Source organism: Pongo pygmaeus, chromosome 8 (assembly GCF_028885625.2).
Source record: "Pongo pygmaeus isolate AG05252 chromosome 8, NHGRI_mPonPyg2-v2.0_pri, whole genome shotgun sequence".
Taxonomy (NCBI): domain Eukaryota; kingdom Metazoa; phylum Chordata; class Mammalia; order Primates; family Hominidae; genus Pongo; species Pongo pygmaeus.
In genome coordinates, this window is record NC_072381.2 from 105403354 (window position 1) to 105421595 (window position 18242).

Consider the following 18242-nt stretch of genomic DNA (forward strand, 5'->3'; position numbering starts at 1 on the left):
AACATCTATTTACGGTGGTGTTGTTCAGGGAGGAAAATGTGGTACTAAAGTATCCAACAACTAGGGGTTGGTTTTCAAACTTATTTTACATTCATGCAATTAAATTCAAAGCAGCCGCTTGAAATTAGTTACAGGAGGTTATATAATGTTATGGAAACACGCCTTCCTGCCCAGGTGACAGAGCGAGTCTCTGTCTCAAAAATAAAACATAAAAATGGGCAAAAGATCTGAAGAGACATGTCACCAACAAAAGATCTATAGATGGTACTATAGCTTGAATGTCCCCTCCAAAACTCAGGCTGAAATTTCATTGCCATGGTAACAGTGCTGAGAGACAGGACCTTTAAGACTTGTGATTAGGTCATGAAGGTATTGCCCTCCTGAAGGAATTAGTGTTATTATGGGCTTGGATTAGTTATCACAGGACTGTGCTCCTGATAAAAGGGTGAAGTTCGGTCCTCTTTTGTTGTGTCTCTCGTGCATGCTTCCTTGCCATGTGTTATGATACAGCTAAAGGCCCTCACCAGATGTGGCCCCTCAATCTTGGATTTCCCAGCCTCCAGAGCCATGAGCCAAAAAAAACCGCTTCATTTCTTTCTAAATTACCCAGTCTGTGGTATTCTATTACTGCAGCAGAAAACAGAATAAGACAGATGGCAAATGAGCATATGAAAATATGCTCTACATCATATATCATTAGGAAACTGCAAATTAAAACAGCAATGAGATACCACTACACATCTACTAGAATGGCCAAAATCCAAAACATGGACAACTCCAATGGTGATGAGGATGTGGGGCAACAGGAACTTTCCTTCGTTGCTAGGAAGGAATACAAAAAATGAAACTGCCATTTTGGAAGACAATTTGGCAGTTTTTTTGTTTGTTTTTAAGACAAGGTCATGCTCTGTTGCCTGTGTTGGAGTGCAGTGACTTGATCATAGCTCACTGCAGCTTCTAACTCCTGGGCACAAGTGATCCTCCTGCTTCAGCCTCCCAAGTAGCTGGGTCCACACCTGGCTAATTTTTAGATTTTTTTGTAATGATGGGGTTTTACTATATTGCCCAGGCTTTTCTTGAACCTACGGCCTCAAGCCGTCCTCCCACCTTGGCCTCCCAAAGTGTTGGGATTACAGGTATAATGGACCACACCTGGCCCACTTTGGCGTTTCTTACAAAGTAAATGTACTCTCCCCATGTGATCTGCAATCACACTCCTTGGTATTTACCCAAAAGAGTTGTAAACTTATGTCCGCACAAAAACCTGCACGTGGATGTTTGTAGCAGCATTTTTACAATTGAAGCAACTAAGATGTTCTTCGGTAAGTACATGAATAACTATAAACTATGGTACATCCAGATAATGGAATATTATTCAGTGCTAAAAAGAAATGTGCTATCAAATCAAGAAAAGACATGGAGGAAACGTAAATGCATATTATTACGTGAAAGAAGCCAATCTGAAAGGGTGATAGATGGTATGCTTCCAACTATATGACATTTTGGAAAAGGCCAAAGTATGGAGACAGCAAAAAAGATCGGTGTTTGCCAAGGCTTGGCAGGAGGGAGGGATAAACAGGCAGAGCATAGGCGATTTTCAAGGCAGGAAACTATTCTGTTTGACACTATACTGGTGGGTACCTGGTCATACACATTTGTCCAAACCCACAGAATGTACAACATCATGAGAGAACCTAAGTAAACTATTGTCTCTGGATGACAATGACATGTCAATGCAAGTTCATCAATTGTAACAAATGGACCTTCTGGTGTGAGAGGTCAGTAGTGGGGGACATTGTACATGTGTAGGGGCAGGAGGTATATGAGGACTCTGTATTTTCCACTCAGTTTGGGTGTGAACCTAAAACTATTCTAAAAAGTAAAATCTATTTTTAAAACAGTTACCTCTGTTCCCCTTCTCTGCATTATTTTTTCTACAGCATTTATAATACTACAATGCTACACATATATATATATATTACATATATATGTATATTACAGTATTACGGGTTGAGTATCCCTAATCCAAAAATCTTAAATCTGAAAAGCTCCAAAATTAAAAACTTTTTGCGTGCCTACATGATGCCACAAGTGGAAATTTCCACACTTTACCTCATGTAATGGGTTGCAGTCAAAACGCAATCAAAACTTTGTTTTATGCACAAAATTATTAAAAACAGTATATAAAGTTTACCTTCAGGCCCATTAAGATGCATATGAAACATAGATTAATTTCATGTTTAGACCTGGGGCCCATCTCCAAGATATCTCATTATGTATATGCAAATATTCCAAAATCATGGCCGGGTGCAGTGGCTCACACCTGTAAACCCAGCACTTTGGGAGGCTGAGGCAGGTGGATCACCTGAGGTCAGGAGATCAAGACCAGCCTGGGCAACATGGCGAAACCCCGTCTCTACTAAAAATACAAAAATTAGCCGGATGTGGTGTTGCACCTCTGTAATCCCAGCTACTCGGGAGGCTGAGGCAGGAGAATCTCTTCAACCCAGGAGGTGGATGATGCAGTAAGCCAAGATTACATCACTGCACTCTAGCCTGGGTGACAGTGAGACTCCGACAAACACACACACACACTCTCTCTATATATATAGATAGATAGAGATAGACATAGATATAATGTGTATATATATACACACACTATATATATGTATATATATATACACACACTATATATATGTGTATATATATACACACACTATATATATGTGTATATATATATACACACACTATATATATGTGTATATATATATACACACACTATATATATGTATATATATATATACACACACTATATATATATTTGGAATATATATATATTTGAAATATATATATATATTTTTTTTTTTGGAATATCTGAAATCTGAAACACTTCTGGTCCCAAACATTTTGATAAGGAATACTTAACATGTGGTTGTTTTGGTTTTGTCCCACTCTCCTTATTAGAATTGTTTAAGTTATACAAGGGCAGGGTTTTTTCCTCCTCTTTTGTTCATAGACAGACTCTAAAGGGCACCCTGTCAAAAAGTATGGCTCATGGAATGTTTATCTAAGAAATTAGTGTTAAGGCTTACCATCAGATAAATGTCCTGTACTGCTTCTTCTGTCCTAGAGAATATGTTTTTGCAATGAATTTATGGAGATAATGTCTTTCCCCCAAACAGCATTTTCAAAGGTACGAATATCAGCCAGGGTACCCAAGCTGGGCTGCATTAGAGCTAGGTGTTGCAGAGAGGAGTGGAGCTCACTCTCTAGAAAGAGGATCACAAAGCCTCCCATGGATCACTTAGTGTAAAATAATAGTAATAATATCCAAGGGCATTTATTACTTTTTTTTTTAAGCAGAGTCTTGCTCTGTCGCCCAGGCTGGAGTGCAGTGGTGCAATCTCGACTCACTACAACCTCTGCCTCCCAGGTTCAAGCAATTCTCCTGCCTCAGCCTCCTGAGTAGCTGGGACTACAGGCACATGCCACCACACCCGGCTAATTTTTGTATTTTTAGTGTAGACTGGGTCTTGCCATGCTGGCCAGGCTGGTCTCGAACTCCTGACCTCAGGTGATCCAATTTATTACATTTTTACATTTCCATGGCTTGCTTTTTGGTGTTATATGATGAAGGCATTGGAAGCCTTCCAATTAAAATATGTTCTGACCCCAAGCTTTTCTCATTCACTGGAATTCAACCAATAACTCAAGTTAGGTCAACACCCTCACTACCTGCTCTGCAGTGCTCCAGTCCTAAAGCCAGAGGATATCTGTCTTGTATGACAGTAATAAACAACCAAAAGTAGCTCCGTGATGTGAAGAACTAAGAAAGGCTGAGGTAAGACTGCTGGCCCGCAGTGGTCTGAGACGCAGAACCTGGCCTAGAGATGACCAGCCTCGGAATCAAAGCCCCTTATCTTGGAGAGAGATGCAAGGGCATCCTTGGGGTTTCGTTGCAGCCATTCCCAATCATAGGAAGGGGAGTTGGGCTGGGAGAAGCCTTCACTTGTGTGAATTTTCTTCCACACCAAAAAGAAAATCAGGCAAGTGACACACATCGCCAGAGCCGAGCAGTGGGTTCCAGCAACTCCATTTCACCCCTGGTGTTAGCAACCATCTGGGTCGCCAGTCAGAAAGCAAAAGCTTATAGAGGAGCAGCCCAGCTGGCAACCCTGGCTGATATTCATACCTTTGGAAATGCTGCTTGGGGAAAAGATATTATCTCCCTAAATTCATTGCAAAAACATATTCTCTAGGACAGAAGAAGCAGCACAGGACATTTATCTGGAACCAGTCTGTCCCTGCTGGACAAAGGCTGCTCTGGGTTCTTGGACTTGGAAAAAAATGGAAAGAGGTTTTGAGTTTGTTGACTTTGCTGAAGCTTGAGATTAAGAAGGGTTCATCCTTCCCTACCTCTTATTCAGAAAATCTGCAACTTTTCTCTTTGAATTTCTAAGCATCCCCATTATATGTACTTTTTCTTTTTCAGCATTGATGATTCATTACATATAAAACTTCATTTTATTTTTCATAGCTTTCTGAAACTGTTCAAATAATTAACTTCACAAATTATAAAAAACAGGCCATATATTCTGAGATCTGATTTGGAAAATCAGCTGTCAAAGTCATTCTCCTCAAACATCATTTTTCTCATTTCTCTCATCAGTTAGAAGTCTACTGTGTTCTTGACAGTGAACTGAGGTATTCGAAAAAAAAGTCCACGTGTCCATCCACAGAAGAATGGATAAATACAATGTAGTTATATGTACAATGGAATATTATTCACCCTTAAGGAGGGATGATATTCTAATACATGCTATCCACAGATGAACCTTGAAAACACTATTCTAAGTGAAATACGCCAGACAAAAAAGGACAAATATTGTATGATTCTGCTTATATGAGGTATCTTCAATATGCAAATTTACAGAGACAGAAAGTAGAATAGAGGTAGGTTACTAGGGGCTGGGAGGAGGAGGAAGGCAGGAGGCTATTGTTTAATAGTCACAAGAGTTTCTGTTTGGGATGTTGAAAAAATTCTGAAAATTGATAATAGTGATGGTATTTATTGCCACTACTTGTACAATTTAAACATGGTTGAAATGGTAAATTTTTTGTTGTTTACATTTTGCCGCAATAAAGACAAAGAAAACATCTACTAACTTGGTAGTTGAAAAATGTTATCTCATTTTTATTTGCATTTAAAATAATGCTGTTATTGATTTATTCTTTGATTTTTAATAATAGCAAATTCTCCAAGATCCTGAGATTTATTCTTTGAGATAAATCTTCCTATTAATGTCTCATGGTCTATACCTTATTTTATAGGGAATTAAATTGTTACTGTAATACATCTTTTAAAAAATCTAAAAAAAAAATCCACTATGGTTTTCCTACTACTTATTGTAGCAAACATTGAAAATCTCTGCAGCACTAAAATTCTTAAATGGTTTCAACTCTGATTTTTTCTCTTATTTCAGAGCCATCCCTCTGTATTTCCCACAGCAGACTATTTACTTCCATTAAGCAAACTTGCTGATTAGCCTGCATTCACGTATCCACTAGCACAAGGACCAGGAAGATTTTTATGTAAAGGGCTTTAGGGCCCATGAGGATGGCGCCAGGGCTGAGGATGGGCTTGTGCATGGAGAAAAACCAAAGTAGAGAGAATCTGCTGGGGGACCTCACATATATTTGTCTTCCTTTTGGTACCATCTGTGAAACCAGCATCCACTGGTGTTTTTGCTGTTTCTGCGAGTATACACTTGCAGACATTTCAGGGAAGTAAATTATTGACTTTGAAATACTGTGAAAAGTAAGAACTTTAATGTTGATTTGGATGTGGAAAGCAGGTGAATAAATAGAGGGAACTGGTAAACACGTTGGGTAAAGGGTACTTTGACAATGACAGAATCATGTCCGTCTTCTGCTTAAAACTCTTGAAAGGTTTTGTTTTGTTTTGTTTTTCCCACATCTTCTTTCCTTTTATTGAAAAACATTTTAGAAAATGTCAGTTAATAAAAAGTAGCAATGAATCAACAGGAATATACTAGTGGAAAACACAATATAAAACTAAAAATGCCATTGGCTTCTTCAATTGATTAAGAGCACAAAATGTAACAGACAGAAGGTCTGTTTTAAACCAATTTTCTAAAGCGATATATTTTTTAAATTCTCCCCATCAGCTACGTACACACTCACAAAAACAATGTGTGAAGGAAACCTGTCATACACAAGAAGTTGTATCCTGAATTCTTCAGGGAAACACATGTTGAAATAGGAATTAAAAAGAGTCAGCAACAGGTTAATTATATATATATGTATATATATACACACACATATACACACACACAGACGCATATATATATATATTTTTTTTTTTTTTTTTTGAGATGGAGTCTCGCTCTGTCACCCAGGCTGGAGTGCAGTGGTGTGATCTCAGCTCTGAAACCTCTGCCTCCCAGGTTCAAGTGATTCTCCTGCCTCAGCCTCCCAAGTAGCTTGGATTACAGGCACCTGCCACCACACCTGGTTAATTTTTGTATTTTTAGTAGAGACGGGGTTTCACCCTGTTGGCCAGGCTGGTCTCGAACTCCTGACCTCATGATCTGCCCACCTCGGCCTCCCAAAGTGCTGGGATTACAGGCATGAGCCACCATGCCTGGCCTAATAATATTTTTAAATTGAGTCTTCAAGCGCTGCGTGGCACAAAGCTATACTATATAAAGTACTGCTAGGTACAAAGGAAAAAATCTATACCGCTTTTGGAAAAAGTGCTTTTCCAGAAAAGCAAATCAAAACAATGTAATCAGCAGACCAAGGAGGTTACAGCCAGACATCAGGGCTACACCTTCTCATATCTTGCTAGAAGATCCTATTTATCCAGAATAAAATTTCAGGACAAAACAGGGACATTTTAAACATTTCTTACTTTACCCATTTAAAATTTTCTATATTTTCAGCATGATCCAGCAGAAAGAGGGCTGCTGTGAGAACTGGCTATTTTATTTTCTTTCTGTGGTGAGACTGTCACGGAGCCTGGATATTTTAGGCTCTTATGCATCCCTGACCAGTGTCCCACCGTGGTCAAAAAACTTAGCAATGAACTTGGTGAACTCGGCTTCCTGCAGCTGCCTTCTTCTCCCATTGACGAAGGCCAGCTGCCAAATATCAGGATCCACTCCTGCACGATCCTTCCTGTGGGCCACAAGAAAGACGCTCTTCTTATGTGAGCTATATAAATGGTCATGACTGGGCGCCTGGCTCATGCCTGTCCCAGCACTTTGGGAGGCCAAGGCGGGCAGATCACTTGAGGCCAGGAGTTCGAGACCAGCCTGGCCAACATGGCGAAACCCCGTCTCTACTAAAAACACAAAAATCAGCCAGGCATGGTGACATGTGCCTATAATCCCAGCTACTCGGGAGGCTGAGGCACAAGAATCACTTGAACCCAAGAGACAGAGGTTGCAGTGAGCCAAGATTGTGGCACTGTACTCCAGCCTGGGTGGTACAGCGAGACTCTGACTCAAAATATAAAAAAATAAATAAACGGTCAGAATCCCCATCATCACAAAATAGGATAGGATGCATATGGCCAAAATGGGCTTAGACTCGGCAAAGGGGTGCACAGAATCCCAAATTAAAGCTACTATGGTAAGGAAACAGGAGTGCAATCAGATGGTGAGGCAAATGTCAATGAGACCAAAATTCTCCCCCTACTGGTATTTTTCCAGAAGTACCTTTCTGGCAGAATCATCCAGAGTTTTTCATAGCAGATCCATCCCACTTGTCAGTTTTTCCATGCTTCTCATCCGTCTTCCACTTAGCCAACAAGCCACTGAGGCTACTACCTGTTGCGCAGCTGAGACCACCGCTGGCACCACTACTGCCTCCACCACCACCACTTCTCCTGCCCTGGGCAGCTGCCGTCATCTTGTCGCAGAAAGCTTTCTTTGAAAGGTTTGCTTCCAACCTTTGGGAAAAGCCACCAATGGGTAATAAGACTTAGAAGGCCCACCATGCTCTACCTTGCCCTTCCCCTCTTCTCACACCCACCTCTTCAGCCTCCTGTTTTGGTGCTCCCATTCTCACTAATAATGTTGCGCCTATATTGAATATTTTTTACCATTTCTGGAAGGTTCTTGAACTGAGGTCTTCACACTATTACTCAATCCTTTAAAAAAAAAAACAGCTTGAGATATAATTCATATGCCATACAATTTATAATTTAAAGTATACAGTTCAGTAGTTTTTATTTTTTATTTTTTTAATTTTTATTTTTTGAGATGGAGTCTTGCTCTGTCACCCAGGCTGGAGTGCAGTGGCACGATCTTGGCTGACTGCAACGTCCGTCTCCTGGGTTCAAGTGATTCTCCTGCCTCAGCCTCCCCCAGTAGCTGGGATTACAGGCGGACGCCACCATGCCCAGCTACTTTTTTTGTATTTTTAGTAGAGACAGGATTTCACCACGTTGGCCGGGCTAGTCTCAAACTCCTGACCTCAAATGATCTGCCCACCTGAGCCTCCCAAAGTGCTGGGATGACAGGCGTGAGTCACCATGCCCAGCCTCAATAGTTTTTAGTATATACAGAATTATGCAACTACCACCAAAATCAAATTTTAAAATCTCTTCATTACCCCAAGAAGAAACGCCATGCCCATTAGCAGCTACTCAATTCCCTCTCCTCCCAGCCTCAGGCAACCACCAGTCTTTTCGTCCATAGGGATGTGTCTATGATGAACATTTAATGTAACTAGAACCTGGCTTCTTCCTCTTAGCCTAATGTTTTCAAGGCTTATTCGTGTTGTAGCATGCATCAGTACTTCATTCCTTTTTTATAGAATATTCCATTGCATGAATAGACCACATTTGATTTATCCATTCATCAGGTGATGGACACTCTGGGGTTGTGTCCACCTTCTGGCTACTATGCATAATGCTGCTATGAACATTCATGCGCAAGTCTTCATGTGGACATGTTCCCATTCTTTTGGGTAGATATCCAGAAATGAGATTGCTGGATCGTACGTTAACTCTGTTTAACATTTTGAGAAACTGTAAAATGTTTTCTAAGGCAGTTCCCTCATTTTACATTCCTACCAGTAAATTATGCAGATTCCAATTGCTTCACTTCCTTGCCCACACTAGTTACTGCCTTTCTTATTATAGCCATCCTAGTGGGTGTGAAGTGGCTATCTTGTTGCATTCCTCTAATGACTAAAGATATCGACCATCTTTTTCATGGTTTTTTTTTTTTTTTTTTTTTTGAGACGGAGTCTTGCTCTGTCGCCCAGGCTGGAGTGCAGTGGTGCGATCTCGGCTCACTGCAAGCTCCGCCTCCCAGGTTCACGCCATTCTCCTGCCTCAGCCTCCCAAGTAGCTGGGACTACAGGCGCCCGCCACCACACCCGGCTAATTTTTTGTATTTTTAGTAGAGACGGGGTTTCACCGTGTTAGCCAGGATGGTCTCGATCTCCTGACAGCGTGATCCGCCAGCCTCGGCCTCCCAAAGTGCTGGGATTACAGGCTTGAGCCACCACGCCCGGCCCTTTTTCATGTTTTTATTAGCCATTTGTATATCTTGTCTGAAGAACTGTCTGTTGAGATCCTTTGCCCATTTTAAAATTGGGTTGTCTTTTTATTGAGTTGTTATTCCCTGATCTTTAACTGGCTGATGCTCTTTTTCATTATCTTCTCCCTCTTTTTTTAGACCCTCCTAGCACTGCATTCCTCCCACTTTGATAAGTCTCTCAAGTGCTTTCGTTATGGTCTACTTTCCCACCAGACTGTTCTCTTTTTTTTGAGATGGAGTCTCACTCTGTCCCCCAGGCTGGAGTGCAGTGGCGTGATCTCAGCTCACTGCAACCTCTGCCTCCTGGCTTCAAGTGATTCTCCTGCCTCAGCCTGCCGAGTAGCTGGGACTACAGGCACAAGCCACCACACTCAGCTAATTTTTGTATTTTTAGTAGAGATGGGGTTTCATCATATTGGCCAGGCTGGTCTCGAACTCCTGACCTTGTGATCTGCCTGCCTCTGCCTCCAAAAGTTCTGGGATTATAGGCGTGAGCCACCACGCCTAGCCCAAGACTGTTGATTCTAAGAGAGCAGAGACTATGTCTGTCTTACTCACTGTTGTTCATTACTGGCCAACTACTTTATACATTTTAGGTTTCCTGGCACATATCAGGTACTCAACAAACATCTGTTGAATTGTATTTAATGTGATTTTCACAGTTTCTCTTGTGTCAGGAGGGTTGCTGTCTCCATTGAAAAGGTTTTTTTGGGTCACCTCCTCTCTAACCATTTGGGGTCCTGTCTCCTACCAGTTGGGGGTTGTCCCAGAGGCTATTAACTCTTGTGCCCGAGTTGAGCATGTATTTGGACTGACTGCAGCCTCCATAGTGTTAGAGGATCCCTAGGGTGAAAAGCAGTAAGTGCAGCTCATGTGTGAGGTGAGATGTAGTCAGAGGAAAGTGAATTGATGCCTCATGGAACTGTCTACCATGGCCACAGCTGGAATTAGAGGTGGGGTGGAGTGGAATTGTGATAGGGCGCCAGAGGCATCAGACACACCCAGTTTGTCAGAACCTGCCTTATGTGTCTGAAATCCAGTTACAGTTATTGTGCCTATTAAGATGCACACCCTGACAGACTTGCATATGGAGAAAACCAATGCAATTTTGTTTTGGACAAATTGCCTTTCTACCCCTGCATCAACCACTTATGAAATGTGCTGTCCCCAGGGAGGGGATGTGATCTTGGCCTGGGGCAGGGGTCTTTAGCCGAGGAAAATTTCTGCAGAGCGACTCTGCTAAAAGCTGTCACCATGAACACTCCCAGCAACTGGGAGAATGAGTGATTCACATCTGCAAACAGGATCTGGGTGTTGTGCCATCAGCCCTGCGCTGTTCACCTCCACTTGCTTTGTAACCCAAATAAGGGGAGCTGCTCCCCCAGGCTCCAAAGGGCTGATCTTTCTGGAATCAGCTGTCATACCACTCAGCTTACTGAGAGCACCTCTGCCAAGCCCTGCAGAGGGCAGAGAAGTCACCCATAAGTCACCACTTCACACATGAACCATCTGATTATCCCTTTTCCTGACCTCGATTGCAGGGCTTACAAATCTCTAAACATCCTCTAAAATCTCCCCTCAATTTAGAGCTTCCATCACCCTAAACGTAATGGCTTCAAAGGCAAATATAAAGGGCTGTGGTAAACTTGGATCTGGAATATGACAGGTTCAAATCCTTACTTTGCCACTCATATTCATGGGATCTTGAACAATGTAATCTCTCTAGATCTCAGCTATGAAATGAAGTAATACTAGTAGAGCCTCATAAGGTCTGCAGTGGAGAGCCTCTCATGCCTCCTGGCACTGCATTTTGAAATGCAATAGCAAGTGCTTCTCCCACTGCCTGGAACACACTCCACCATCACCACTGCTCTCTTCAGCTGGCTGTCTGCCTCCTGTCCATCCTTACAAATTTGGCTCAGATCAGACATTGCTTCCTAGAAACCACAAGGCTGGGCTGATCTTTACTGGTGCCCCACAGCACCCGGTGAACACCCTGCTTACTTCCCACACTATCACACTTGCCTACTTGCTGCATTGCCCCATCCTACACACACACACAAGGCTATATGGCTTTTTGTTGCCTCAGCAACTAGCCCACAGTAGATACTCAATAAATATTTATAGGAAGAAAGAAAGGAGACTTTTTTTTTTTAGTAGAAACAGGGTTTCACCATGTTAGCCAGGCTGGTCTCAAACTCCTGACCTCAGTTGATCTGCCCGCCTCAGCCTTCCAAAATGCTGGGATTACAGGCGTGAGCCACCGAGTCCCACCGGGAGAAGACATTTTTTAAAATTAAAAAAAAAAAAAGTAGAAAAATTGATTGAAAGAAAAATTGGAAAGACAGATACTAATTCAGAAGAAATATGGTAAGGGAAACAAGTAAAACGTCATTCTGAATTATGGTCTATGTCAAAATAGACACAAGGAGTGAGGAATGAATTAACAGTAAATTGTTTGTTGGTTTTTCCTTTTTTTTTAAGACAGAGTCTTGCTCTGTCGCCCAGCCTGGAGTGCAGTGGCTTGATCTCGACTCACTACAACCTCCACCTCCCAGGTTCAAGTGATTCTCCTGCCTCAGCCTCCTGAGTAGCTGGGATTATAGGCACGTGCCACTATGCTTGGCTAATTTTTGTATTTTTAGTAGAGATGAGGTTTCACCATGTTGATCAGGCTGGTCTTGAGCTCCTGACCTCATGATCTGCCCGCCTCAGCCTCCCGAAGTGCTGGGATTACAGGCGTGAGCCACTGCGCCTGGCCCAGTAAATTCGCTTATACCAGGGCAGAGACCAGGAGAAAGATGAGAAGCTGGCCCAGCTTGTTGGGATGCTCCTGGAGGGCTGTGGTTGGGGTTTAACATCCAGCTAGCTTAGCTCATAGCTGCTGAAGACATTAATCAACATGTTCTATTATGCAACTGCAGGTAGCAGGCACTGTGCTCACTCTCTCCACTATGGGAACTTACAGCTACTCAGAGACAGACACATATGTTGATTCCTGTAGACAAGTGACTCCTGTAGACAAGGTGAACTAATGCATCCCAGCAATTACCATGTGCAAATCTCTACACTAGATGCATCAACATATCCTCCTGAACCCACTGAAGAGTCGCCCTGCAAGGATGAGTAAACAGGTACAGAGATGTTAGGTAACTTCCCATGGTTACACATAAAGTCCCAACATGGACACTGTAGGCTCACTTCTAAGTTCTTTTTTCCATGACTCACTTGCCTGATTTACCTGCATGTCATATTCAACCTTTTGTTCTTTCATGCAACAAAGCCATCTCATATGGGCCAGATGCCATCTTAGGCATTAGCAACAGAAACAATCCCCAGGGAACAGCAGTCACAGCCACAGCCACAGCCCCCACCCTCAGAGAGATTAGCATTTGTGAAAAGACATTGAGCACATGAGAGACATGAAGTGTGCATGATGTGTGACAGGTGGGGGGGAGGGGTGGGCGGGGAAATACAGGATGCTAACCCAGGCCAAGCAGTTCCAAGTGAACTGAAGCTTTTACATCTGAAGAAGTGAGGAAGACTCAGGAGTTGGCTGAGGAAAGTCCGCACTACGAGGGAAGGAAAGTGAACCAGGCAGATGGAACAATGTATGAGAAGGGACAGACAGAAGGTGCATTCAGGGACCTTAGAGAAGGGTGGCTGGAGAGGACAGCAGGGGCCAGATCACGAACTTCGTGTGCACACATTTGAGACTTAATCCTAAAGCGATTAGAAGCCACAGCTTCTAATTCACAAATTCTTTTGCCACAGAAGAGACAGAAATCACTTCATTTTATTACCTACCAACAGCCTATAGGATGGTCAGTTCAAATTATTCTCAGGTCCACAGCAACTGACCGAGGATACTATGGGGTTGATCCCATAAGAACAGGAGGAAAGAGCTGCTTTCCCCAAAACTCCCATTACCACTCCCTGTTGGCCCAAGATCACCAGGAAATTGATCCCAGGAGGAAATACAGAACGTTTGGGAAGAGCAGGTCCAACTCTGGCTCTTGGGCCGCTAACATCTTAATAGTGAAGTTGGTTATATTGTGCCATTACACTACCAGTTATAATTTACACAAATTGTCCTTCTCTGGCTTGGTCTGTCTCCTCCCCTCTTCAGTGGCCTGATGCTCCATCCTCCCTCCTTGCCCCTCTGCCGCAGGCCCTGTCCCACAAAGAATTAGAACACCCCTTGTTAAATTCTAGGAGTCAGCAAAGAGTGGACACCTTGTTTTAAACATTCTTATACCAGGTAGGCAGTATTCTGGCAAGAGTATAACAAAAGCCTCTACAGTTAAGTTAAACCCGCAAATAAACTGGCTCCCTAGTTGAAATGTGCAAGACAGCCTTAGGAGCATGTTAAGATGACAGAAAAATGAAGATGTGGGAAAAAAACACAAATCACTGATAATAAAATAATTTTATTTAGTTTCTTATTTTAAAAAAGGTAGCATTTCAACATATAAATTTAGACTCAAGATTACAGTGTATATTTGTCAAAAGGAACACCCCGAAAGACGGCCAGCCTCAGAGCTGAGAGGGCACAGGGAGGCACACTCCTCACACGTGGAGTTTAAGCAGAAGTGCTTTAAGACTTCACAGCGGCATCTCTCTGTTCCTCAGCCCCGCCTCCAGGGCCATCACTTTGGGGCAACAGCTTTTGCTCATGTAACTATAAAACATCTCTAGGAATGAAAGCACAGAGGTCAATGATCCAGACTTTCCACGACAATCATCTGCAGCAACAATTCGACAGGTAAAGATTTTATTTTTACAATTCAAAAGTTCTTTTAAGGAGAACTAAAGAACACAAAATTCATTTATAAAGAGAATTTATAGAATTAAATGAGCAAAAATGAAAAATTATTTTCTCCATATTACAAATGCCTCTTATAGGATAAGGCCCAGGGGAAAGACCCATTCAAATCTGGGCTTTCCTTTCCCAAATAAAGTGTTTGGCACAACCAACAAACTGTCATGAGACTGACAGGCCTGACAGCTGAAAGATTTCTAGAAGTGGTCCCATGACTTTTTTGTTGAGCTTCAACATAGTGTACACAAGAGGTGTCTTAACAAGCTGCACAAACTCAGGCCGAACTACGCAGCACGTTGCTCCAGAAAAGTTAAACTGAAGGAAAAAAAGGGTCCACATGAAGTAGGTCTCCTATTGCCACAGGTTAACTCTGTTGTTTCTCATGGAAAATTAAATTCACTGGCTGCCCAGGACGTCAGTGGAATCCTGATCTCCTGGGGGAGGTGAGAGCTGGAGAAACAACTTGGATTTAAGCATCTCTGGGCCAGGTGGGAAGGAGACAATGATGACCAAGGATGCTTTCCAGGTGACTTTTTGTTCCACACGATGTGGGCTCCAGATAAACAATCTTAAGGAGCATCAGTGTGCTTGTGACCATGGCAGCCCTAGGACTTGGGCCTTTAGACAGAGGTGACGGGGCAAATGAATATACCCCAGATCCAGTTTTAAAAATAAAAACTTCCTGCAATTATGATACAATACTGTGCAGCAAGTCACTAGGAATTGCATGCTGCTCCTATTTGCGGTTAAAGCCCTGTCCCACTCTTGGCCAGTCAGAGCTGAAAGGTAACATACAAGGAGGTGGCTGTGGCTAAAACCAGGCACCTTAGTCAAGCATGGCCTGCGGCAGTGATGCTGACAGTCATCAACCCAATGGAGGGAATGCAGGGCCCCAGAGCTTTGGCTCAGAGCAAAGGTTTCATCTCACCCAAAACTTCAAACCAAGCCCTCTGTATCTCTGAGCTTATAATACAAGAAACTAGTGATTAGGAATCTCTATGAGGAATCTGGTTGGGTAGCAAAGCTCAGGTCCCTGCAGGCCACCACCCTGACTGTAGGAAAACAGAAAGGTGCAAATCGTATCAAGTAAAAGGTTGCTCAAGTGGAAGATCATTTCCTGGGGAACTTCAGCGGCCTGGATCTTAATCACATGGATGAAAGCTGGGACTGGATCCCAAAGAAAGGGCCTGGGTCCCAGGTGCAATCAGTCTTCTTGAACTTACCATCTCCTTCTCAGTCATCTCTTGAATGGTGGATGAGCATACATTTCCCCGGGGGACCAATGTAAACATTATTCAACAGATCTCGGCTTAGGAAAACACAGCTTGTTATATATTTAGTGTTTAACATTCCAGTGCAGGCAGTATCTTAGCATCAGACTTTCCTCATTCATGAGTAGCAGTTTAGAAAGGAACACATATAGGATACTTGATAAGACTGTGGCTGAAAAGACCATTTGTGTGTCAGACAGCTGGCTCTATCCTCCAATCAGTGGAGTACCCACGACTATCGCAGGAGAGGTGGAACAGATGAAGTGTAAGTTCTCTGTAAATCCGAAGAGTCCGTATAACCATTGTTCCCACTTAACCCCTTGGGCCACATCTTGATATGGAGAACATTTGCACCTCTTGCATCAACCTGTGCTCTCTTTGTTTTGGATGAGGTTCTCTCCAGAGGGTTCAAGAGCCTCCTTAGAGGGGTGTGAGCTTTCTCTTCCAGTCCTAATATCTGAATATTTCAAAGCACATGAGGAGTCCACGAACATGTTAGGGATGTTGCTGCCAAAATAGATCTTACTGTTAGAAGCAATGGCCTGGTACTTTTTGAGCTCCAGATATTCCGGGGTCAACTTGTGCTGTGTGGGAGCAAACAAGAGCAAAAGCATCAGGATACTCTGGTGCAACAGTCTTCTCTCTCCCTATATACATTTCACCTATTGCTCTCCTGAGTATCATGAGTCAAGTCTGAATAACTGCCAATGACCCTATCTCACTTTGGAGAGTGGCTATCACATTAACAGTTGCATTCCTGACTTAAAATTCCTTCATTAAGCTCCTGACTTAATGCAAGAGAAGCTGTTCACTTTTTAATAAAAGGATGGGGGAGTTGGAAAACAATTTGTGATAACTAATGATAATAACTAATATTTCTATAGTGACTTTCATTTCATCTAGTTGAATTCAACCTGGAATTGGTCTGGAGTTTCTGTTGATTCTGTTTTCTAAAAAAATTATTTTTATTTTTGTAGAGATGGGGTCTGTGTTGCCAGGCTGGTCTCAGACTCCTGGCCTCAAGCAATCCTCCTACCTTGGCCTCCCAAAGTGTCGGAATCTAAGATGTGAGCCACTGCACCCAGCCTTTTTTTTTTTTTTGGAGATGAGATCTCACTCTGTTGCCCAGGCTGGAATGCAGTGGTTCAATTATAGCTCGCTGCTGCAGCCACAAACTTCTGGGCTCAAGAGATACTCTCATCTTAGCCTCCAGGGAGGCTACAGGAATGAGCCATCATGCCTGGTTCTCTGTTGACTCTCTTGAGAGAGATACACAGGTCAATGGATGAGAGCAGAACTTCAAAGGAAGGGCTGGTGCTCATTATCTTATCATTAGCTGTGATTCTGCTTTTCTTGAACAAATTCCAGAACTAGAATAAAATCTCAGGACGTCACCTGATCTGGCCTTCGGCCTTTCCCCAGAAGCTGGATGTTTAAGCTGCTTGTGACAGACAGATGTTTGTCGACCACCAGATCTCCCTACGTCACAGTGTTTTGTTTTGTTTAAATCAGGATGCCAACATGTATCTAACCAGAACCTATCTGGGTTTGATTAAAACTCGTCGACCACCAGATCTCCCTCTGTCACTGTTTTGTTTTGTCTAAATCAGGATGCCAAGAGGTATCTAACCAGAATCTATCTGGATTTGATTAAAACCCAATTCCACTGTTCCCTGTAACATATGCCTTTCAAAGCCCCTCAGACCCTGCTCTGTGATCCTCTCCTTATCTTGAGTCCTGGTCTGTCCCCCAGGCAAAAGTCCATCTTGTCCTTCACAGTCCTACAGCATTTATTTTCTACACTTCGACATCTTTCACTCCTTGGATCTCTATCTTCTCCAGGTGATTCATATCCTCTGTCGAAACACTCCAATCAAATCTGGTCATAGTGCACAACCACATTTCTTCCTCAAGCCTTTTTAATATAGGTTAGTATCTGAGTCATATTTTTCAAAATGCCATAAAACTACTGCCCCTTTCTGAATAAGGTAGACCTCAATGGCAAGGTCTTGAAACTTGTGCCTGACGAGCTTCTCCCATTAGATTTGGACTCCTAGTTTCCTCAACTGGAGTTTCCTGTCATGCCTTTCTCTTGGCCAAATTCCATTCTGTGTCTATAGAACTGTGTCTTTCAATGTTATGTTCATTTTAAAACTTATATTGGTTTTCAAAGTACTGACAACTCTCATTCTATCTTATCCTTTCTTCTAAATACGGATTATGTTGTTCCTTTCTAAATTAAAAGCCCTGTCTATATCTTAAAACTTGACTCTAATCCTTCAAACTGCATCATCCACTTTAGTAATCTCTTTCTCAACCCTTTATCTGTTCTAATCTGCTCCACAATAACCTGATAAATCTTGGATACATCCTTCCTTTCTCAGAATATATCGGAGTTCTAGCTGCCTCTTAAATAGCCCCTGCTCACTAGCCCTGTACCCTCTAGCCAGCTTACCCCAGTCCTTACACCAAATTATCACCTATATATCACCCAACCTGCCTTCTCAAGTTATCCCACATGAAATTCCTCATGACTGGAATAGTTTTTTAAATCCAATAAACAAGGAGTACTCA

The 18242-nt window shown here is 42.5% G+C and overlaps 1 protein-coding gene and 1 pseudogene across 7 annotated transcripts in view; both read right to left on the reverse strand.

Annotated features, from left to right (window-relative positions):
* Nucleotides 1–7007: 7007 nt before the first annotated feature.
* On the reverse strand, nucleotides 7008–8174 carry LOC129006793 (signal peptidase complex subunit 2-like; annotated as a pseudogene).
* A 5815-nt stretch (nucleotides 8175–13989) lies between these two features.
* Nucleotides 13990–18242, reverse strand: part of ERLIN1 (ER lipid raft associated 1) — a 36149-nt gene continuing 31896 nt past the window's right edge. For all 7 annotated transcript variants that reach the window (XM_054436895.2, XM_054436897.1, XM_054436894.1 and 4 more), the window contains one exon: nucleotides 13990–16252. In XM_054436895.2, the coding sequence (XP_054292870.1) occupies nucleotides 16031–16252 (222 nt within the window). In that variant the 3' untranslated portion in view covers nucleotides 13990–16030. The remainder of the gene's footprint in view (nucleotides 16253–18242) is intronic.